General features: G+C 48.0%; 1 protein-coding gene and 1 pseudogene across 1 annotated transcript; both read right to left on the minus strand.

The window, feature by feature from the left end:
* Positions 1-6,455: 6,455 nt before the first annotated feature.
* Positions 6,456-13,296, minus strand: LOC144160929 (uncharacterized). Its single transcript, XM_077692015.1, has 3 exons — positions 12,760-13,296; positions 11,156-11,363; positions 6,456-6,894 (listed from the first exon to the last, which is right to left on the minus strand). The coding sequence occupies exons 1-3, from the start codon at positions 13,240-13,242 to the stop codon at positions 6,512-6,514; spliced, it is 1,074 nt and encodes a 357-aa protein (XP_077548141.1). The 5' UTR covers positions 13,243-13,296; the 3' UTR covers positions 6,456-6,511.
* Positions 13,297-23,218: 9,922 nt separating this feature from the next.
* On the minus strand, positions 23,219-24,361 carry LOC144160814 (uncharacterized; annotated as a pseudogene).
* Positions 24,362-24,658: the final 297 nt, after the last annotated feature.

The following is a 24,658-nucleotide window of genomic DNA, read 5'->3' on the forward strand; positions in this document are numbered from 1 at the left end:
TGCCACTACCAAATGATGAGGGAAATAAATATATGTAAGCTTGATAACCACTTGTGTGTGATGTGTATTTTAAACCACTTTGCTGGTCAACCACTTTCGCAGAGTGGAATGGTTCCTAATTCTCAAGCTTTTAGAAAGCAAACAAGTTTGCAGCCTTTAAAAAAAAAAGGGGGGGGGGAACAGTTATGCTTAAGACATGAAGGTAGCAAAGCTGTATGCAACTTTCATGACCACAACAACAATATAAGTCCACTATCGTAGCCAATTTACTTCTTCGCTGCTGCTGCAACGGTCTTTACTCCATCATCACTATACGCATGAGCTTCCTTCACGTTTTTGGAAGTGATGATCACTAGACAGTGTGTGCATACACTGTTTTTTTTTTCATCTAATCTTGGTCAACAATGTCGTATGTTTGGCTTGACAAATGTGTGCCGGGGACGCTGGTTAGTTGCCGCGTGGCACACACACGAGCGCTGGGCATTTTTTTATTCTTTTAACTGTGGATGCGGAAGTCAAACGATTTGGTAAACAGCTTCGCTGTTAAAAAGAGGCCTCACTTTTTGGCATGCAGTGCCGATGCTGCTGCGGGCTCAGAGATGCACGTGGCAATGGGCACATGAGCAAGGGGCGTAATGGGCATGCACGTTTTTCGTATATTGTGAACGTTGAGCCTGCACCGGCTCTTGCAGCACCCTCTAAAAGCCATTTTACAGGCCGCTTGAATAGGTGTTCTTAGTTTACCCTGCAGCGCCAAGGCATTAACCAGGGAAAATTCAAAAGACAATGCAAACAGCAAAAACGTAAATGTACAGTCAGCTGCTTTGTCACTACTGCAAGCCCAGCAAATGGAAAAAGTTGGGTATAACAGCCAATCCATGGCAATGCCTGTTATGAGAATTGTAGTTGCCTTCAAAACATCTCCAGCCACTGCTCACGTACTAGCCATAATGGTTGCACTCTTCTCAATTCCGGTTTTACAATTTCCAATTTATAATGGCCAATTGGACCAGCACACCCATACTGTGGCCAACGCCGCCTGTATAAACAATGCCTAACGCGTGAGCGAAAAATGGCCAAACAGCCACTCTCCTGTTGCTCTCTCCTACCCTTCCCCGCTCCGTAGCCTTCCAGCGTGCTGTCGTGTCCGCCAGCCAGCGCCGCTTCTCGGAAACTATGCAAAATAGTGGAAAGTTTGTTTAGCGTTCCCGAGGCGGCGCTCCTACGCCTTCTTGTTTTTCACCATGCCTGTCTGTCTTGGTCTGTCACTGATAAAACTTCCTTTGTCACGAAGCACAATCCCTTGCGCTGCCGCAGGCTGATGCCGGCTTTGCGCGCTTATCTACTCGGATCACAGGCCCTGAAATTTTCTGAGTGGGGCATCCCACCTCTATCCCCTCCGCATTTAGGTATTGTTTTGAAACCGCTGTTCGCACTCCGCATCCGTACGCACTTCTGAAATTGAGGACTGTACTGTAAAGCGCCCGGACAGCGTGGCGGGATCCCAGCTGCTTATCCTTTTGTTTCCTATAATTTTTTGAAGTTTACAAGCACGTGATATTATTGGAAAGTAATCGTAGAAGTGATCGCCTGAACAAAAAACGTGCACGCAAGTTTTCTTCTGCAAATACTCCAGAAAGAAAAATATCAGTAAAATAATGGCTGCCCCAGCAGAAAAATATCGTTTTTCTGTTAGCTATACGTCTAGCCGACAATCAGTATGTTCTTACACTATTTCAGTCTGCCTCCGTCTTTATCTTTGGAAAGATGCAGCAAGTATGAAGCGAGCGACACGTTGAACGAGATCCCCAGTGCGCCACAGAACTAGCGCCCCGTCGCGGCTAAGATGTAAGCGAAACGGCCCTTGAAGCCCAACAGGCAAGCTGACAGACACACGTAGTAGAAGTGGGTGCAGCGTTCGCGACTCGCGAGCAGTGACGTAAGGCGAGATGTCCGCCGGCAAGCGCCACATAGCGGATCAGTGCCTGAACTAAGCGTCCCTACCCTTCCCATTGAAAAACGCGCGACGCGTCAGGCAATGTTAATACAGGTGGCGTTGCTGTGGCTGTCATTTCTGTATCTTGCAGTCTATGGTTTTTAAGAGGTCAGATTTTAAGTGCTGCTGGCCTTGAGGGGAGGGGGGTGGGGACAATCAAAAGCACCAATGGCAATGAAAATGCAATTCATGGTAACAGTTTATTAATTACGAAAACATACAGGTAGCAGCAAACAACAAAAGGAATTGAGAACGTGAAACAAAATGGTTAAAAGGTAATCTGATATCCAAAACGTATCGGTAACAGTAAACAAACTATGAAAAAAAGAAGAAACAAGAAAAAACAAACAGTTAAATTTAAAGGAAACGGGTTCCTTGACAATAGCATCTGTCAATCCGCTGCACTCTTCAATCAAACAATAAGTTTGTTTGACATACACAAGCATACAGATGTCAAGAGCACGGACAAAAAGCCTTGCATTCCAAAAGTGGGCGGCGTTGAAGTCCCCTACCCAGCCTGGGGCTACACTTATCAAACCAAACGAGGCAAAGAACTTTCAGATATCCTACACGAAGAGAATCTCACCCTTATTAATGACCCATTCACGCCTACTAGGATCGGCACAAGCACAACGAGAGATACCTGCCCGGATCTCACGTTAACAGCAAACCTCTCCAATGTCAGTTGGAGGAGCCATGAAGAAAATTTGGGCAGTGATCATATGATCATCGAGACCAAAGTATATGGGCCGTACTACAGAAGAAAAATAGGAGAAGCGAAATTAACAGACTGGGATGCGATAAGGAAAAAGAGAAATCAGGAACAGACCAACACGATAGAAGACATACGCGCATGGACCGAAGAATTATGCAACGACATTATGAACCATACAAAGAAAATTCAAATGTCTAATCAAACACCGGCGGTAGACAATCACTTGCTTCATCTCTGGGAAGCCCGGCGCAGCCTACTCCGCAGATGGAGAAAGCAAAGGCATAACAGGAAGCTTCGCTTAAGAATCGCCAAACTAAACAAGGAAGCGGCCCAGTACGCGGCGGACCTCAGCCGCCAGAATTGGCTAAACATGTGTGACAGCTTCAATGGAAGACTCACCACTTCCAAGACCTGGAACATTCTTAGATGCCTTATAGATCCCACCAAGAGCAGGGGAGAAAGTAAAAAGACGATGCGGTCTATCATACATCAATACCCAGGCTCTGAAAAAGACCTCATGTGTAACCTGAAGGATAAATATTTCCCAGCCACCCCCAAGGATCCTGCACCGCCATACACTGGATCTCAGAACCCCACTCTTGATCAGCCAATAACAACGGCTGAGGTACGGGCGGCCCTGGCTAAGATCCGGCGGAACACCTCACCGGGTATGGACAAAATAACGAACAAGGCTCTGGCAAACCTAGACGACGCTTCCATCGGTGCTCTGACCTCCTACATGAATGAGTGCTGGACTGCCAGCATCCTCCCGACTGCATGGAAGGAGGCAGAGGTGAGATTTCTACCAAAACCGGGCAAGACGCCATGCGTCGACAACCTCCGCCCGATCTCCCTCACCTCCTGCGTCGGGAAGGTTATGGAGCACGTTGTTCTAGACAGGCTGCAAAGATATTTAGAAAGAACTGAACAGATGCCACATACGATGTTCGGGTTTCGTCCTCACCTTTCAACACAAGATATCCTACTGCAACTGAAAACCGACATCTTCGAATCGGCCAGTAAGACCACGCCCAAGGCCATCCTCACGTTAGACCTCAAGGGGGCCTTCGACAACGTTGCTCATGCCGCCATCCTAACGAACCTCAGCTACCTCGGCTGCGGCGAAAAAATGTACGGATACGTCCGCGACTTTCTTACGGGCCGGCAAGCTGTCATCAAGGTGGGCGACCTGCGATGCGACCCCTTGATATGCGGAAGTAGGGGTACGCCGCAAGGCGCTGTCCTGTCTCCAATACTTTTTAATATAGCCCTGATAAACCTGCCAAAAGAGTTGAACAAAATCCCGGACATTAAGCACGGCATTTACGCCGACGATATCACTATCTGGGTAAGCAAAGGGTCCGCAGGAACCATGCAGGACCGCCTCCAACAGGCTGCAGACGTGGTGAATGCCTACGCCAAAGGGTGTGGTCTCACCTGCGCGCCTGAGAAATCGGAGCTTGTCATGGTGCAAAAACGCCGCCGAGATACAACCACGGACATCTACATCACAATGGATGGGACCAAAATCCATCCCACCCAAACCATCAAAATACTCGGCATGATATATCAGGCAGATTGCAAAAACACCCAACTAATAAAAAAACTGGACTCGTCCACCACCCAAATTGTCAGGATGCTTCGCCGCATTGCCAACCAAAATCATGGCATGAAGGAACAGGACATGCTGCGTCTGGTCCAAGCCTTCATAATTTCGAGAATAACGTACGTCGCTCCCTACGCCACCCTCTTGGCAACAGAACGCCGGAAGATTGACACCATCATACGCAAGGCCTACAAACAAGCCCTCGCACTTCCTACCAGCACTTCTACCGCTCGTCTGATGGCTCTGGGAGTACATAACACCCTAGACGAACTTACGGAAGCGCACCTGAATGCCCAAAAAGCGCGACTAAGTACTACGCCCACAGGACGCCAAGTACTCTCGAACGTGGGGCTCATGTCGCCAACGGAAGCAGATACTGCGGTAGACATACCCTGGGATATAAGATCCAAGCTAAACGTTCCCCCACTTCCAAGAAACATGAGCCCCCAGCATCACGAAGGCAGAAGAACGGCCAGGGCGCTGGCCCTCGAAAGACAATACGGCGACTCGAGTACGACAGTCTTCACCGACGCAGCGGACTACGCGCGTGCAAACACTAAAACAGCGGTCGTCGCCACCCCCACTTCTCTCATTACAAGTGTCACCCTTCGTAAGTCCACCATCCTCGAAGCAGAAGAAGTTGCCCTTGCACTAGCCATAACGCAGACCCAAGCCACGACCATCATTACGGACTCACAAGCGGCGTGTCGAACGTACACGGCTGGGAGAATTTCTAAGGTAGCTGCACGAATTATAACCCAGAACCCCCCCAAGAGAACAGTCAAGATTATCTGGACACCTGCTCACTCGTCTCTTCGCGGTAATCAAGCGGCGCACGCTTACGCCCGAGAACTTGCTCGCCGGGCACCGCAAGAAGATGATGAGAGGACCCGTCACTCACTCATCACATACAGCGACATCACCCAACACTACATGCTCACACGACGCACCTTCCCGCCGCCGGCCGACCAGCTAACAAAAGAACAACAAGTCACCCTTCGACGGCTTCAAACCAACACATTTCCACACCCCACGCGGCTACACACCATCCACCCCACATTATACTACCCCCTGTGCAAATACTGCGGCAGCCAAGCTACGCTATACCACATGGTTTGGGCCTGCCAGTCAAACCCAGACATTGATCCAATCCCTAATGCAACTCACGAGCAGTGGGAGAGTGAGCTTGCCAGCTCAGACCTGAGTAAGCAGCTTTGGCTCGCTGAAAGGGCGAAGACGGCAGGCCGCACCAACGGAGTCCTGGAATGAGGACCCCGACCACGATCCCGCTCGACTTCACTGTTAATAAAGTTTGTTCCTCCTCCTCCTCCAAAAGTGGGCGCAACCATTTTACTTCGGGGGGGTGGACCTTCAAGCACCGTGGAGCGCGCACATCGACCGAAAAGGAGCAGATGTAAACAGCAAACAGACAGAAAGAAGGCGCCTAAATCTGGTTCCCAACTGGGGTCTCAAACCACCACCTCCTCCTCAAGCTGGGCCCCAGAAGAGTGTCTGCACAAACAACGTCCCACCTTCAACATGACCAATACTTCTGGCATACATTGTGCCCCATTGCTAACCCCACCCCTGCGCAACTGGGCTGAGGTAGCTGCAAACCAGGGATCGTCCACAAATAAGGCATCAACTTGGTCTGCACCCTGTAATTTGAGACAACGCAAAGCACTTTCGCCACTTTTGCGTGTTCTTTTGCTCCAAGAAACTGACTGTCTTTCGGTTCACCTCACACACTACAATGTGTATGCATGTCCAACGATACTTACTTAGAAGAGGGAGACATGGTAAACACAATCACCCAACGCCACGGGCCAAGCTGTGGTGCTCATGGACAGATGTTTACACAGACAAAAAGCCAACAAAAGCAACTTGACGGGGTCTGCGCCACTAAATGTACAAGTCACGCAAAATTATAAATAAAAATTGTAGTGCAGGCCGCGCATGCATGAATATTGCATTTATACATTAAAAATCAAATAGCAATCAGCACCACCACCTTATCTAAGGGCATACAGCAACACACATCTGCTCAAGAGTTACGCATCTACTCGCAGCCTGCACGGAAAAAATATACGCAGTGTCTAGAGTGTCATCCAATGACACTCTAGCTGATCGCTGCAGGCATGGCTAGAGTGCCGTTTCATACTACTCTGGATGTCTAAACATGCAGCACGGTAGGCTAGTGCAAATATTCATGCAATGATGGTGGCCGCAGGCCGAAAAACATGCCTACTTGGCTGCCATAGATAGACGTGTGGCAATTTGTGAGAATTGTAGGCACCTTGTACATTTGTGGCACATTCTGTAGCAGAAGTTTTTGATTTTTTTTGAAGTCAAGGAAGGCAAACAGATTTACTGTCTTCCCAAAACCCCATTCAACTGCCTGGCGCACGGTGCTCATGGTGCTGTTAAAGTTCTGCTGCTGCGGGCTCAGGGATGAGCCTGCATATGGCCGCATCAGCAGTGGCCGCAACGGGTACGCAGGGTCGCCATATATCGTGTATGTTGTCCCTTGCACCAGCCGTTGCAGCTTTTCGTACAGCCCACTTTCCCTCAGCATACCTGCGAAAAATGCAGACAATGAGATAGCGTGTTAGTGCACTCAACTCCCTTCTGGAAAACAACTTTGTTCAGTCACACAAGCAAGGCTGCTCAGACAACCATGCATGTACAGGATTGCGCAGAAGTAAACGGAGCACGCAAGCGGTGGCCAAACTGCATTGCTGCACCGCGTATGGGTGCCGACGGGAACCAAGGAGCGCCGGTCTAAGAGTGCGTTCGCACTGCACTTGCCGCCCTATCTGATATGTTTAATTACCGCTCTGCTGGCATGCCGTACTGGGCGTAACGGTCTTCCAAAGGCCTCACTGCGCTATAGTGGGGCGCACCTTGCAAACACGGTATTGCTGTGCTAAAAATGAAAATTCTGTAATCATACTATATCCGTAAATGGCCATGCTTCACTGCGGAACAGGCAATGTGGAAAAGCCAGCTTACAAAAACCAAGCTTACACTGATTTTTTGTTAGTTGGCTTCACCTTTAGGACAGATGCGTTGCTAGAAGGCATTTCTGCAGGGGCAATAAAAGCCTCCCTAAAATATGGATGTCCTAGTACCTTTTTTTATTTTTATAAGGTTTATCTATTTGTCTATACTGGGAACTGGTTTTTTCCGTGGCAGGAAAACCTGCTCCGGAAGGAGTGTGAGGCGATACCACACCCAACTATAGTGAACTGTAGGTTCTTGACTGAACGATTAATTTAAATTTTCAATGCATGAAAATAATTTGCATGTTTTCAAACAAAAATCACACGAAAATGGTTTACTTTAATAATTTACGTGAAAGTAATTTACATGCTACAAAGCACCTTCCACCCTAATGGTGTCATGAATTCTGCGGGGAAATGAGGCGTACCTATGAGGCGTACATCACCATGCCCTGACTTCCCATTCCGCCTTTACAGCCAGCCACAAATAGTCGACGGTCGTCGTGGTGAGGTAGAAAATATCTTTCGTTTCCCCAAGAATGCTCTCTATGGGGTGCAAGTCGGCCCCATTCAGAGGCTACTCGTACAGCCGGACATCGCGCTCTTCCAGTAACCGCTAAACAGCTTTGAAAGTGCGGAAGGGGCTTCGATCTTGTTGTGAGATGTAGCACCCCTCTTTGAAGGGCCCGTTCAGGGCATTGGCGATGAGCTCATTCTCGATGACTTGGCAGGATGTGGGTGGGTTGAAAAGGCGTGGAAGCCTAATTAGGGGGCCAAGGCAGTTCCTCGTTACGGTTCCCCACACATTCACGGAACACCGACTGCTGCTGAAAACCTGGGACACATGCTCGATCTAAGAATTGTCGGAGCAGCTGATTTTCATACATTTTTGTATAGTTTTGATAAAACAGAAATGACAGCCCTTTTCAGTAACCAAACTCCCTCCATGAAAATTTCTGCCGCCGATTTTTCCGCACACCTAAAATGGGGAATCCGAGAAATATTCAGCTTGGCTGTAAAAAAGATGAAATCTCATTGCAATTTGGAGGGAAAGAATGCTGCCAACGGTCTATAAATTGGAAAGTCTAAATTTTGTGAGTGGCAATTTGGTCCTCAATGATGATGATGTTTGGAGTTTAATGGCGCAAGGCCAACTAAGGGCAAAAAGCGCCAAACAATAATTTGGTCCTCAATGCAAATCTATTGGGTGCATGACGAAGCTCCTATTGCATGACCTCATAAGAGCAGCTACTCGACTGTCGGCTACGCAAGAAGCTAGCACGTTCCAGGGACATGGAACGGCAGTACGCAGTCATTCACATCCACACCCACTCGAAGGGGCAAACATATCAAACGGGCCCCCAAGAGGGCAGAGAACACTTGCGCATTGTGTGCTTCCAACTGATTCTGGGAGGAGAAAGGAGCTAAAACAGCACCACACGTGCATAAAGGAGTTGCACTACACCCTCCTCCACATTTGCAGCCAAGGCATGTGAAGCTATCACCCAAAACTGGCTTCAAAGTGGTGCGCTCAAGTCCCTTTATATTGAATGATTGGGTCGTAAATCATTTATAAGACCGCATGCTAAGCCGCTGAAGCACCACCCACACAAGACGATGTCATAGAGATGGGACTCATACAGGCGGCAAAGATTGCGATACGCAAGGAAGGCGGACGGTGACAAGCAAGGGCACCTACAAAAGCTGGCCTCTGCTTGTAGGTGATGTGAGTGTTCATAAACCTCATCGGGATGTCACGAACTTGTGGCGGTGTGAAAAAATAATCATCAAAAATGACAAAAACAAAAGAAATATATACCGAACCCCTAAAACTACACATAATAAATTAGGAAAATAAAGCCGCTAAGATTAGTTATGAGAACGCAATGTTAAGCTTTATCATGTGGCCGTACCTAAATATCCGAAGCAAAGTTATCCAGAACCATTAAGACTTGGGACGTTGTCCATTTCTGTTCACGCACCCTCAGAAATACTGCCCTAATTGAAACAACTATCGCTCTGCTACAGAGTCGGGCAAGGAGTTTTTAACAGCGGAGCTGCTCTACGTCTGGGCTATACGGCAGTCGGGTGTAACGTCGCATCACGCTCCTTCTGAGGCAAGTTTTTCTAACTGCCCCCCCCCCCCAAAAAAAAAAAAAACATCCCAGTGAGGATAAAACAAAATCATAAAAGTAGTCCAACGGCCTTCATATTTTTCATCAGAAGACGGCTTATGTTTTCCCTAAAGTGAGTCTGCTAACAGTGCATTTGCGCGTAGAGGTGAAGCCGACTTTGAAAAGATCGGTGTAATCTTGGTTTTTGTAGGCTGGCTTTCCCACACTGAGCGTTTCGCCGGGAAGCATGGTTACCTATTTGTGAAGGTGAGAGAAAGAAATCCCCTTATTTTACGAGCAAGTTGGCTTAGGAACACGTTGTGGCTGCGGTGGCTAGGGCGGCGGCTCGGTCAACCACAAGTAGCTGCACCCCCGCTTCCGAGTGGCCCAACAAGTCCTACCACTGCTCACTGCTGCAGATGGCTAGGTGGTGGAGGGGGGGCGGCGGCGTGAGACTTGCGAGGACAGGCCACATGGTGTGAGAGAAGGCGTCAAGGCAGTCACAGAGAAAGTTAGGGGAAGGGAACTGAGAGGAATGGACCTTGTGAGGGAAGGTACGACTGGCGCAGGAATTGGTCTGTGTGGGAAGGTACAACTGGTGCAGGAATTAGACTGGAGGGATCGCCATAGGCGCTCCTAAGCGTTGAGGAGGGATGTGTGGTCAAGGTGGATAGCGACGGCGGCAGAAACAGTGATGCTGTGTGACTTCTTCACGTGAGAGAAGTCTATTGCGGGCCGACCGAGAACCGTGGTGGGGAGCAGGTACAACCCCAGCACGGCTAGTATGTTCTCGTGCTGCGTTGTTGCCCGCCTCAGGTTAGTATGATTACAGAAAACGGCTCCAAATTTGGTGTTATTGAGTCAGTAGTGAAGTTGTAAAACGAAAAGTAAATGCCGTCTGCTGGCAATACCCATCCACGGAGGGAGATGGGTTACAGGAAGTGGCTGTAAATGTTGTTTTACCGGAACTATCGCGAAATAAATTATATGACAATGAGCCACGAGATGACTAACATTATGCCCCACAGCTCCACTGGCCATCCTTCATATAGTAGAAGGGCATTGAATTTTTTTAACCGTGCGTGTCGAAACATCGGCTAATTAGTATTTTCTTTACCTTGCCATTGACATGACAGCGCCAAAGGCGTCAAATTCAAAGCTGTAGAAGATTCTCGTGAAAAATAGCAACGTAGGGTGCTCTCCCAGCCCCCTGCTTCGAGAAAGCGGTTGGTCCTGCTTTTGGCCGAAAGTATGGACGGCCTGTAACAAGCCATAGGCAGCTGGTTCGCAGTCACTGGCAGCCAGCGTGCGCGCAAGCCGCCACTCGCGTCTTTTTCATTTAAAATAAGAAATTGGGACAAATGAAAGATTTGTCTTTGTAAGGTGCTCTTCGTTACTTTCATTCTTGGACAATACGGTCACTTTACACATCTCACCTTCGGGGCGTGCTGTCCTCGAGACACTGAATTCGGAACTTTGCTCGGTTGCTGGCTGGTTAAAGGTCTCTGCTTCAGATTACGCAAAGATGGCTGTAGAATGAGCTGGTCGAAAACATGGCAATGTGTTCATATTTCTTAGTAGCTGAAAATCGCATTATTGTCTACAAAGGTTAAACTTTGCGCTCATGCCCCGATACCACAAGTGCTCTTTACCAAGCACTACAAGTGTCCTTTGCCTTCGCAGCTATTGTGGTCTACGCCGGGCGACAATAGCTACACTCACCAGCATCATGCCTGTGCCCTGGGTAAGGCCCATCCAGTTCGCACACTATGCCATTAGCACACATGATGGCCTGGTACTTGACTGCATGGACCCTCTTGTGCCCCGAGAAGTAGATCCTCTGCTCCACGGATGGCCGGCAGATGGGCCTTGCAGTGCCATCCACAAAGCCCCAGCAATTTGTCAACGCAGCTCCTCTGTTGTGCACAGCCTGCAGTGAAGAAAGTCTTAATTAAACACGCAATGCGAGGAAAGCTTGTAACCGTACTAGCACGCACAAAAAGAAAAAAAAATGCCAGGTCGGCTGCTTAACACAGGAGGATCTCATAGTAGTTCTTTAGCACTAAAAAGGAGCAATTGCTCTGTTCATACATGTTCCCTATTTGACTTGTCTTAATGTAGTCTTTATTGTTCTGAAATTGAAAAAAGCTTTCAAAAGGTGGACCTCACTGCATCGCTGGTTGCTATGAGCCACCTTTTACATCGCTGGTTGCTATGAGCAATACACTACAATGCAGTGCACGGAATGTAATTGGCAGGAATGTGATCCTCGGCTCTCTTATTTAAAGAAGTGTCATGCCGGACGGACCCCGGGTTTCTGTGTTGGTACTGACTACAGTGACGGGGCCCGTCGCTTTACAATCTGCACTACAGTAACGGGCCCCCTCATCTGTTCATGCACTACACGTGTTTTGCCAGTCAGTCGTTCGCACGAGCTGCCTGGCGCATGCGCTGCCTGGCGCTTGTTTATGGAAAGGCTGTGTCTAGCGTTCCGTCCAGAAGGAACGGCAGCTGTCACTAAATTTCCGTCCAGAGGAAACACAATTCGCTTTGAGAGCAGCCTCTCTTGATTTTTACCCAACCGGCCAAACCGCTACCGCTCACTGACTAGCCAGAATTACTCATAATTACAAATCATTATTAATAATTACACATGGTCGGACTAACTCTAGCTCTATCCGAACGGATCTCCAAGCCGCCACCCGACGCCCGCTTCACAATATTTCAGTGAGAGCAGTCGGTCTTGATTTTTATCTAACCGGCCAAACCGCTTCCGCTCACTGACTAGCCAGAGTCACTGTTAATTATTAATCACTGGTAATAATTACAGGAGATCGGGCGTAACTGGCGATGGCTACGTCGGCCTTGGCTCCAGTGAGCGGGAGCGGTTCGGCCGCTTCAGTAAAAAACCAAGACCGACTGCTCTAACCGTGTGAATGGTTTTGCTGTTACAAAACGCTAACCACGCAGCCACACACACACACACACACACACACACGCACGCACGCACGCACACACACACACACAAAAAAAAATACCACGGTGCGAGAATCGAACCACGGACTACAACGTCCGTAGTCAGCGGCAGATCTCCACAACACAAAATCACAGAACGAGAAGCGGCGGCTAATCGGCTGGTTTTGATTTTGTTATATTGAGAGGGCCCCGTCACTGTAGTGATTCTTTTAAAGTGACGGGGCCCCGTCACTGTAGCGCAGATCTTAAAGCGATGGGCCCCGTCACTGTAGTCAGTACCTTCTGTATTTCATAACTCGGCGAGTGCAATACACCACGCTGAAGAGTAACGTAAGCAAGCATGTACTAACCTCGGCCAACTCCGGGAGGTCGTCCACGGTAAGCCACTGATGGGAGTTGAGGTCTCCCAACAGGTGGCCAAACGTGGTCTCGACGTGGTTGAACAGATGGTTCACCACACTGGACATGGACGACGAATGACGACCGAACATCGGCTCTAAGTCCCACCACCTGTTGGGGTATGCCAGCCGCCGCAGACCCATCAGGAGTGCCTCCTGGCCCGAAACTTTCACACCTTGGCTGCTTCGGATTACATCCGGCACTCTCAGTTCCCCCTTGAGCAAGTCGAGGTGCTGCTTCTCGAAGCGGAACATCCTCCGGAACTCCTCTTCATCGAAGCTGTTGACGTGGAGCAGGCCGCCGCTCGATTTGTACTGGCGTGGCTTTGGCTCCCGGTAGCCGAGAAAAAGGTCTTCCAAGTCCGCCCAACTCAAATCTAAATACAAAAGCTGGTCACAAAGGACGCTGGCACGGGTTGGCCTCAACTTGGGCATCGTTCAACGATGAGGAGCACTACAGGAGCACAACACTACAACGATCAGGAACACTACAAACAACACTGAATAAGAAAAAAAGCTAAAACAAACGGTGAAATCATGCACACCGTTGAAAGTTCTGTACAGAGAAAAGAAAAGAAAACACAATAGAAAAGACAACTGTGAGAAGTGGCGCACAGAAATGCCCAGTCGAAGTAACTAGCCGCAGTACTGACATTGGATTGTATTGACTTCATTATGCTGACGCTCCAATATTTTGAAAAGAAAAAAAATATTTTAACTATACTTGCTGCATTATTAGTTGCATTGAAGGCAAAATATAGTACACCCACTAAAGTATTTGAAAATTTTGTAATTTACGCCTTCCGAAAGCTTTGCTCGTTTGCCGCAACAGCGCTGCGAGTGAAACACGCAAAGCGGCCGGGGAAAACGCTATACTAAAACTGGTCGCGGGCAAGCGTGTTGCGTTTGGGTTCCCCTAACTTCTTGGGGGCCCCAAACGCAAGGGCCCCCTATTCCAAAACTCCCTAATATTACAGAAATTCTCGGGGGATAACGAACAACTCCTGCGCACATTGAGCACGTATTACATCCCTTCTGGTCCTTCGATTCCACTCGCGTCATACCGCGGCTCACCTAACGAAACACTGGATGCACGCATCACGGAAGCAGAAGTTAGAAGCGCTCTCTTACTGATTCGGCCAGGATCCACACCGGGTGCAGATGGCGTGACCAACAAACTTCTCTGTAACCTAAACGATCAGTCTATTATGACCCTAACTGCTTACTTTAATTTACAGTGGCTAGAGACACTGTACTATAATTATTACGGGGCTCAAGGCACCCTTCCCACAGCATGGCAACATGCATCCATAACATTAAATCCTAAGCCAGGTAAACCTGGTTTAGGATTTACCATAGAACACCTTCGCCCCATATCTCTTAATTCGTGTATGGGCAAAGTATTAGAACACGTAATCCTTAAGAGACTAACCACTCACATCACGAGCACGGAGGCCTTTCCCCCAACAGTTCTAGGGTTCAGACCTAAACTGTCCACCCAAGATGTGGTCCTCCAGCTACATCAAGATATATTTTCCGAACCACCTAAACACGACGCAGCTGCGATCCTTGCACTCGGTTTGATGAAAGCGTTCGATAGAGTCTCCCATACTGCCATCCTCAGAGGCCTAGAGTCTATCCACCCAGGAGAGCGCATATATAACTACGTGCGTGATTTGCTCACTGCACGCACCGCCGTACTCCAGGTAGGCGAGCTCCGCTCTGATTGTATCCACCTTCCTTCCTTAGGAACACCGCAAGGTTCCGTATTGTCCCCTCTTCTCTTCAATTTAGCATTACTGCCTGTTCAATTCTGTTCTGTTCTGTTCTTACTGCTCTGTTCTGTTCAATTTAGCACTACCAAAACTAGATTCGGTACCTGGCCTCAAATACAGTCGGTATGCCGACGATATTACGATGTGGGTACCTGGAGGTTGCGATGCTCAGATAGAAGCCATCCTTCAACAGGGGGCCCATATTGAGGGGACCGAGGCGCAGCTCGTTCGGTTATCCTGTTCTCCAAAAAAATCTGCCCTGCTCATTCTGCCTGCCAGGTCTTGCCGTGATTAACCGAACATACACGTTTCCCTCGGCAACCGGATCATCCCAGAGGTGCAAACCCTAAATGTGCTAGGCCTCGTTATACAACGCAATAGAGCAAACGGTCAACTCCTTTCCCTGCTTAACCCTCAAGTATATTGCCGCGAACCATGCATTGGGTTTACTTGTGTTTTGCTCTTACTGCCCGGCTGCGCCGGTATGTGTTATCTCTCTGCCAAGGGAAGCGCGTGTTCCATTCTTTCTGTGCCGCATGTGTTATCTGTTCTGATGGGGAGAGCATTCCGATCTTACGTGAACTGCCCAGAATAATCTTCTTGGTTCTACAATGTTCTAGATGTGAATCGACGGTTCGAGAACCACGCGCGCCGAAAGATAAAAAGCCTGCAAAGCAGACGCCGGGGTATGCGAGTCGCCGTAGCTCGCATGCGTACGTCACTTTCTTGACTGCTGCTTCGCCGCCTCTGTATTCTTTGAGTTGTTAGGGGAGCACAAGTTCGCTCCAATAAAGGTGTTTTCCTCGAAGACAACTGCGTCGTCTGTTGCTTCGTGACATCTGGTGAAGGTGCGCGGTACATGAACCTTAAGCCATCGTCAAGCTTTCAAGCCAGTCGAACAAGAACCAGCCACCGCCTCCAAGGTTTACCACCCGAGCTTGGTCAACTACCGCAGAAAGTGAAGAAGGAAGACGTCACTATCAACACTATGGTCAACCAAGCCAATCCTCCCGTCGTTCTGCAGCAACCTCGGGAGCCCCCAACATTCCGAGGATCTCCTGGGGAAGACCCCGAAGAGTGGCTGGAGAAGCTGGAGCGCGTCCGAAGTTCAACCGATGGGATGACGAAGAAACCTTGAGGCAAGTGTTTTTCTACCTTGGGGACTTGGCTCGAGTCTGGTTTGAAAATCACAAGAGCTTACTAACGTCATGGGGCACCTTCAAAACAGAATTTTTGAAAACGTTCACAACTGTCGTGCGTAAAGAACGAGCGGAGCTATTGTTGCAGACGCGAATCCAACACCCCAACGAAGATGTTGTAGTGCTCGTTGAGGAGATGAAGATGCTGTTCCAACGAGCTGACCCAGAAATGGTGGAAGAGAAGAAGCTGCGGTTTCTCATGCCGGGCGTAAAGCAGGAGCTCTTCGCTGGACTAATTCGCTACCCCCGAAAGGTCCGTCGCTGAGTTTGTGACCGCGGCGTCCATGATCCAGAGGACCCTGGACATGCGTTCGGGGCAGTATGATCGGCAGTATGATCGGCCCCTGGATTTGCGACAGAAGACTTGCAGGAAACAATCCGCGCCGTCGTTCGCGAAGAGCAGAGAAAACTTTTCCCAACAATTCCGCAACCCCAAGTCGCCTCCCTGACCAACGTTATCCGAGAAGTTCAACACGCACTGGGGGCTTCTACGCCATTGGAAGCACCACGTGAGCCACAAGCTATGGCCTACGCTGAAGCTATTCGTCGACCCCGCCGTGCTCCAACTCGTCGTCAAAAGGCCGCGCCGTGCCGCCGCCCACTGTCCCACGCCGGACCCCCTGTGGTCGAAAATCAGACGCCGAGAAAGACGGACGTATGGCGAACTCCCTATTATCTTCCTCTGCTACCACTGCGGAGAGGCCGACCACATCTACCGTCGCTGCCCCTACAAGAGACTTGGTTTGCGAGGGTTCTCCGTCGACGCACCCAACCCCCGACCCACCCAGCGCCCATCGGAGATGGAAGAATACCTGTCCAACACCAGCCGTGGACCAGCCCGTTTCAACCGATCGCCGTCACCCTATCCATACCAGTCGCCCAACCACCATAGCAATGCTGATTTCGCACGTGGAAGGTCCCCCAGCCCACGCGGGTGAAACTAAAAGCAGCAACTTCTGGAGGTGAAGCTGCACAACGGCGGAAAAATGAAAACCATCCAAAGACACAAGGGCGCGCCGAAGACCGTGATTCACGACATGCCCTCATCCCGACGACCCGACCTAACCCTGACGTGACTTCCGAACGCGACAACAGCCACAAGGTGCGACGCGTACCTGAAATGACCGAGCCTGCCCCTGAGAAGACGACAACAACGACGCACAGTGCCCGACCGCCAACACGCACAAGCCGAGATGCGACGCCCCGACGCACCCGGAACTCGAGGAAGGCGGCGTCCGATGTCCAGTTGTCCATGTACGGCTTTGACGTAGTCGCCCTCATCGACACGGGAGCCGACTACGCCGTAATGAGCCGACCGTTTGCGTCTAAACTGAAGAAAGTTATGACCAGATGGGACGGTCCGCACATACGCACAGCAGGAGGACACCTCGTGACGCCAAGTGGAACGTGCACATCGCACGTCACCATAGACGGCACGACGTACCCAGCGGCGTTCGTCATTTTGCCTAACTGCTCCCGCGACGTAATTCTCGCAATGGATTTTTTGACGGACAACGGCGCAATAATCGATCTTCAGACGAATTCGATAACTTCTTCCTCCGATCACTCCATGAGGCCGGAATCGAACCCCGCACACCGTGCAGCTGTAAGGATCGCAGATGATCACGTCACCCTGCCAACCCGCGCAGGCTTGATAGTCACCGTCTACTGTGAAAGTGCTGCTCCCGACGTCGACGCTATCGTGGAGAGTGACCAAAGGTTGCTTCTCGACCGCGGTGTGTCTGTCGCTAGAGGCATTGCGCGGTTTAAATAGCGCAAATCCCACGTTTTCGTTACCAATTTCACCGAAGAGTACCAGCATTTAAACAAGGGCGCTTGAATTGCGTTCCTCGAAGAAACGCAACAAGCCAGTGAGGTCATCGCAGTCGCTTACTTTGAACGCGCACCCGACGATACCCTCAAAGTTCCGCATCGCATCGACATGAATGCGGCGCCACCGGAAGAAGAAAGGAACAAGTTTTTTTTTGGTTTAGGCATACTGTTGGCCCGGAGGCCGTTACAGGGGTGGGGTTACAGCACAACGAAGAACAACAAGGAAATACGTTAAACAGAGTGTATACAAACTATATATCCGTATTGTCACTATGAATTTGTATGTATGAATTTAACACCGCAGAAGCACAACAGAGCACACCTAACAGCAATATCTATAAGCAAACGAACACAACCATTTTGATAGATTTTTTTTTTCACAATGCACTTCTTGCTTAGGACATCACTCGCTTCGATTTCTCCTCAAACTGTGTGATAGAGTGACTTTGGATAACGGTTGTTGGTAGTGCCAGAGTCTTTCAATGTTTTACTGGTCACGAAACTTCGGCGCTCGTTTCATATATGGACCGCGCGCGCCGCTACAGGCACCACCGCCGCACGAAGGTCATCCAGCCGCCGCGCGTGCGGCGTATTGGCCAGCTCTTGGCGTGCAAACGCTTGCTGCTTTTGGTGTCTGCGCGCTGACTAAGTGTGTTTTTTTTCGTAGTAGTTAGCGATGAATAGTCCAGTCATTGTGTATATCACCTGCCTTCAATGGGGTTTTATTTTTCGATGTAAATTACCGTTGACTTCGGCCGCGAACGGCAACGGCTTCTGTGTGCTCTGGCACAAGCGCGGCGCCGTCGTGTTTACGGATTTTTAAATATCTATATTGCTTCTTTTTGTAAAGCAAAGTTGTAATTACCACACATACGGTAGCTGTGTAGCCACGGAATGTTGGGGGCCTATCGATAATACAATAAAAAAACTGAAAGAAACTAAGTACGCGTCGTTCAGACTACGCTTAAAGGAGCCCTGAAGAGAAAATACAACTTCGTTTAATTTGAAAGAGCTAGGATTCAGTATCTCACTCAGCTCTATTACAGCCTCAAAAGATGTTTCTTAACGAAAAAAAAGCAAGTATTTAAAAACTTTCAAATTTTGCGCCACTGTGACGGGTTATGAGCAAGAATGATGTCATACGGGCCAACAATAAAACAATTTTCATGGCGTTAACTGCATGTTAGCATTCAAGTGATGCGGTCAAATGGAACCAGAGGCCTCATTACAGACGTCCAGTCATGTGTGATCACGACAGGTCAGTTAGGCGGCCGCCAATCGCACAAACAAGGTTCCGTGACGTCATAGAAAAGTTGCGAGAAATTGGCTAGGGGATCGCGACTGCTTCACACGTTTTCTTTCATATCTCCGTTATTTGTTCGAAGATTGCGATGATATTGGTATCATTGTTATCGGGACTAAGCAGTCTTTCTAATAAACCCAACGTGTATTTTGTCTTCATGGCTCCTTTACTGAATCCGTTGATTGCTCTGGAATGCACAGAACGCTAAAATAGATAGCCCAATAGTATTGTCGTTTCGATGAGTTGTTACATACTTGAGAACATCTAAAAACGCTAGAGAAACGCGAAGGATCAAAACACGAAGAGATATATGTTGCACCATGTATCTTTCTGCATCCACGCTTTGCAATACTTGAAAAAACAGGAAGCGAAAAAAGAACAATAAAACTGATTTTAACACACGCAACAAAAAATTTCAATGTTACGAAGGGAGACAAAAGAGCGTGGTCGAGCGTACAAAAATTTATTTTTTCGCGCTGCTATGTGCAGCACACGGAGAAAACAGAATATTTCCGCGTAGCCAAGAACGAAGCAAAGCTTCTCTGAACGCAGCGAGCTAGCGATCTCCTGCACTACAAAAGACTAGAATGAAACACAAACGTCGAAGAAGCAGTCCGCAGTGTGACGTGCACAGATGAACGTCGATAAAGTGAGTTGCGCGGCGTTTGCTATGCATGCATTACTCTCGGAACGTTATTAATTTCAGATGCATGGAAATTGGATCGAGAACATTGTCGAAGAAACAAAAAAATCAAGTTAGCGACAAGGTGGCACCCTTTCCATATCAAACAATATTGCCGGACGGGACGCACGACAAACAGAGCAAATGGGCGCTCCGGTTGAAACGCCAGATAAGAAACCGGAATCGGTCACGCGCGGGTACAAAACAAACAAAACGAACCCTAAGGGATAATTCGCGGAAATATGAAGAGTAAAAGCACAAGGAAGTCCCAACGCTTTTTTACACGCGAGCCTGAGCGCGAGGTAATAAAAGTTTGCAAACAGGTAATGGAGCACCGCTACAACCTGACTGATATGACAAAAATCTGGCTTTAAGTTGTCCTTGTAAAATTCTAGGTCCACGATGCTCTCAAAAGGGTACATTGCTTTTTCCATTCTCACATACAGTGCATTTCCACACACTGTCGCACACTTATAATCGAAGCTGAACATCTCCCGTTGCTTGCCTTGGAATGGCGCGTCTCCAATTCTCACGCAGCTGCCCGTCGCTCGGTCAACAGAACAAGGAAACATTTTCCGTGGTACCGTTGTACAAGGAACGACACCCCGGGACGCAACACATGTTCGGCATCGCCGTTGAACTACTTCAGTCGCATCACGAGAGCGCGATATGCACGTTACATTTTTTCCCCCGCACAAAACAAACACAACTCGCCGCGGCTCCGCCGTTCGAGCCAGCGCAACGCCGCCCGAGGAGTGACCTCAGTGAGAGGGTGGCGCCACCGCACGGCGGCCAAACGCAGCATATGAAGCTCTCCCATTGAGTTACGGAGCAGTTTCGTGACCAGTAAAGCATTGAAAGACTCTGGTAGTGCGTTCCATTCTTTTATTGTTCTGGGGAAAAATGAATTGGCGTATGCATTAATGTGTAGTTGCGAGATCCGGAAAATTTGTTCATGTTCTGCCTCGTAGTGGTTCTGCCTCGTAGTGGTACTAGGGTTCTGCCTCGTAGTGGTACTAAGTATTGAGAGGTGTCTATTTCAAAATGATTTTTCGAGAGTAAGAAAAGAAACCTTAGTCTAGCTAGGCGGCGTCGTTCAGCTAGGGAGGGTAAATTAAGTAACTGCGACATTTCAGTAACAGAATGGGTCCGAGAGTAACGAGACAAAATAAATCGCGCTGATCTTCGTTGGACTCTTTCAAGCATATTGATTAACCCTGTTTCACAAGGATCCCATACGACGCTAGCATATTCTAATGCCGGTCTGACCAAGTATATATAGGCAGTTAATTTGGCGTCCTTCGAGGCGAGCTTAAGCTTCCTACGCAAAAATCGTAGTTAATTTCTGCAGTCGAACAAATCTTTTTTACATGTTCCTTCCAACTAATATCACAAGCAATAGTTACTCCTAAGTATTTAAGGCTATTCAGTGCGGCAAGTGTAGAGGATCCCAGGGTGTAGGTACAGGCAATAACATGCTTTCTTTTATTTGTTACTCGAAAAACAACAGTTTTTTCCTTATTGATTTTCATTTTTGAAGTTTCACACCAGCATTCTACAACCTTGAGGGCGTAACTAAGGATTTTTGAATCGTTTTCATTGTTCATTTCTTTATAAAGCAGGCAATCGTCCGCAAAGAGTCGTACTTTAATGTCTTTGTTGATATTTTCGGCAATATCATTTATATAAACAAGAAATTGGACTGGTCCCAGCTCAGACCCCTGCGGAACACCTGATGTGACGTCTAGTAATTCTGATTTGGAATTATCATTTTCTACGTACTCAGTTCTGCCTGTTAGGTATGCGCGAATCCATTGTGTGATATTGTAGTTTACACCAAAATATACCAACTTGTCAATTAGGTCTGAATGAGGTACTCTGTCGAAAGCTTTGGACATGTCAAGACAAATACAATCGATTTGCCGTTTGTCGTTCAAAGCCCTCGCCAAATCATCAATTGTTTCTACTAGTTGCGTCACGGTCGACAGATTTTGCCTAAATCCGTGTTGATTGGAGTACAACAGTTTTTTGCCTTCTAAGTGGGTGTATATGGCCTTCGAGATGACATGCTCGAGAAGTTTACAGCGTACGCAGGATAAGGAAATAGGGCGATAATTTTCAATTTTTTGCCGGTCTCCAGATTTGAAAAATTGGGACAACCTTTGCCACTAACCAGTCATCTGGGACGCGTTTCGGTTCTAGTGATGCATTAAAGATAATCGTAAGATAGTGACCAATCCATTCCGAGTATCTACGTAAAAAAGCACTTGGAATATCGTCAGGGCCACTCGATTTTTTACGTTAATGTTTGGTAGGAGGGAAACGACGCCTTCGTACGTAATCTTTACGTCTGGCATATCAGAGGAATGAGGGCCAGACTTTTTATTGTGCGCCTGATCACCGCACGATCGCGGAGAAAATACGGACTGAAAAAACCTGTTATAATGTGACGCTATCCTTCCTTGGTCATGCAGAACTGATCCATTCATGACAATGCTGTGTGGTTGGTTCTCGGCCTGCGATAAGTGACGCCAAAAACGGTGCAGGGAGGAGACCATAAAGTTGGACAAGGTATGGGTGTAGTATTTTTCTTTCGCAGTCTTAAGTTTGTTTCGTAACTGCCGCGACAACTCAGCTATTTTTTCACAGTTCCTTCTTTTCTGTCGTCTTTGGTGGGCGATGTGTCTCTTTATGTGAATTATTTCTCGAGTTACCCATGGGTTTTGTTTCTGTTTTCTTTGTTTCCGCAGTGGGACGAAACTTGAGATACAATACGAGACGATATCTTTAAACAGCAGCCACAAGTTATTGACGTCACTGTCTGCTTGGAAGCTGTCCAACATAAATGATAAGTAATCGATAATGCTTGTATCGTCAGTTCTGTCGTACTGGCGAACAAATATGGTCATTTCCTTGGCTCGGGCCGAAAAGAGACCAGTTTTAAGTTCAACGAAAATGAGTTTATGATCAGACAGCCCCTCCTGAATTGTTACTTCGTAATTTTCGAAACAAGCATCAAGGAAAACCAAATCAAGCATAGACTGCGATGATCCGGCTATACGTGTGTTTTCACGAACGACTTGGCTTAAATCATTATTGAATGCAATATCAAGGAGAACTTCACAGGAAGCCTGTTCTTTCGCATCGGCTGTTAAATTGTTCCAGTCAATACCTCCAAGGTTAAAATCTCCCGCAAGAATCAGCTTACATTTTGAGACCTTAAGTTCTTCCAAGTGCTGTTGTAAATTTTCCAAATACGATATGTGCGCAGTTGGGGGCCTGTACAAGGCTGCAACAACAAATGACGTATTTTGAAACTTTATTTTGCACCAAACACTCTCGTGATTTCGAATTCCGGATATCAAAACACACGAGAGGTTTTCTTTTACGATTATGGCTACGCCTCCTACTCTCGATTGTCTATCATTGCGAAATATTTTGTAACCTGGGGGTATAATTTTAGAGTCTTGAATTTCAGGACGTAACCATGTTTCACTGACAGTGACAATATGTGGATCATAGCTAGCTAGCAAGTATTCTAGATCACCTACCTTGTTCGTGAGGCTGCTAGCATTAAGGTTAATAGTCGAAGGTCAGACGAGTTTAAATTGACATGGCTTCATTCCGAGTCTTCGGACGACGGGGCATTGTTCGTTTCCGACGACGGGGCATTATTGTTGCGCCTAATATGTACTCGGCCATTTTTGAAGTAATCCCAAGCAAATACGTCGCTGTTTATTATTAATTTGTCATGATTCAGTTGAACTCGTTCACAGTCATCGCGTTCCTGTTTTTCCGAATTCCAGAGTAGCTTGCGTTTCGCTAGTGTTCCCTTGGAAAAATCATCGCCGATAGAAATGCCACTTCCTTTAGGTTTTTTGCAATTTTGGTACAGTTTCAATTTTTTTCTGCAGTCGAAAAGTCGCAAGATAACTGGTCTAGGTTTATTACTATTTTTTTCGCCAACCCTGTGGATTCGTTCAACTTTGGTCAATGTCACACCAAGTATTTCTTTGAAAACGTCGGTTAGGACTTTGGATTTAAGGTCGTCAGTGGATTCTTTTTCGTTTTCTGCGATTCCAAAGACCATGAGATTGTTTCGCCGACTTCGGTCCTCTAAATTTATCATTCTCTCTTGCTGCCTCAAAACGGTCTCGTTTAGTTCTTTAAATGTTTTTGTTAGCTTGGCCAAGGCATCTGCTTGGTCTTTAACAATTTGAAGGGTCTTTTCAACTTGCCCCATCCGCTTTCCAAGGTCGTTTAGCTCTTCTCAAATTACCTTTTGCCCATCGCAAAGTTCCTTCAACATTGCCTTAACGTCAGGTCCAGGGTTAAGTTCTACATCACCCGACAGCAAGAGGCACAGAGACGCAAACCAAGAAAACAGCACACTCGGGAACGGCAGCACTACAACAAAACGGTTATCATTTCTATAACCATATATGGAATAGCAACTGACCTGCTCGAGGAACAAAATGCCTTGATTAGACAGCATGACGGTTGCGGTGCTGCCGTGCCCACTGAAGCCGATTCCCGAAGGTGCCGATTTTATAGGCAGCTCCCAGGCAGCAGTCGTCTTTCCATGGCGTCCGGGTTCCAGGCTGTCGCAGGAGAGCGTTCCTATGCTGATATCGGCCGCACGAGCAGCCGATCCCAAGAAGCACAAATCCGGGGCTTGCGCTTGGCATGATGCGCAAAGCAGCAGTACCTGCTCGAGGAACAAAATGCCTTGATTAGACAGCATGACGGTTGCGGTGCTGCCGTGCCCACTTATTGGCTTTGCTGCGTCACTACAGCGAGTTCTTAAAGGAAAGCTTTTTACCTCTAACCCCCAAGGGGTCTTTCGCAACCGTTGGTGTCACCAGAAAACTGCAGCGAACAAATAAAAGAATTTACTGGCACCGCCGGGAATCGAACCTGAAACTGATAGACTAACAAAGCGAGAGCTTGGTGTCTTACCGATTTAGCTACGACCGCACGCGAAGACTGGGAAGACAGGTGGTGTACTCACCAAGCACTCTATGGGTTTACCCCTTGCGTTCTCGCTGAATGCCACGTG

This window comes from Haemaphysalis longicornis, unplaced genomic scaffold (assembly GCF_048455015.1).
Source record: "Haemaphysalis longicornis isolate Haplotype H1 unplaced genomic scaffold, Haemaphysalis longicornis Haplotype H1 scaffold_11, whole genome shotgun sequence".
In the NCBI taxonomy this organism is placed as follows: domain Eukaryota; kingdom Metazoa; phylum Arthropoda; class Arachnida; order Ixodida; family Ixodidae; genus Haemaphysalis; species Haemaphysalis longicornis.

Excerpts from the sequence above, each read along its gene's own strand:
- LOC144160929 (XM_077692015.1), bottom strand. The coding sequence starts at position 13,242 with ATGCCCAAGTTGAGGCCAACCCGTGCCAGCGTCCTTTGTGACCAGCTT. Across the intron at positions 11,364-12,759 it reads ACCTCCCGGAGTTGGCCGAG|GCTGTGCACAACAGAGGAGC; the intron begins GTTAGTACATGC and ends TCTTCACTGCAG. Across the intron at positions 6,895-11,155 it reads AGGGCACAGGCATGATGCTG|GTATGCTGAGGGAAAGTGGG; the intron begins GTGAGTGTAGCT and ends CATTTTTCGCAG.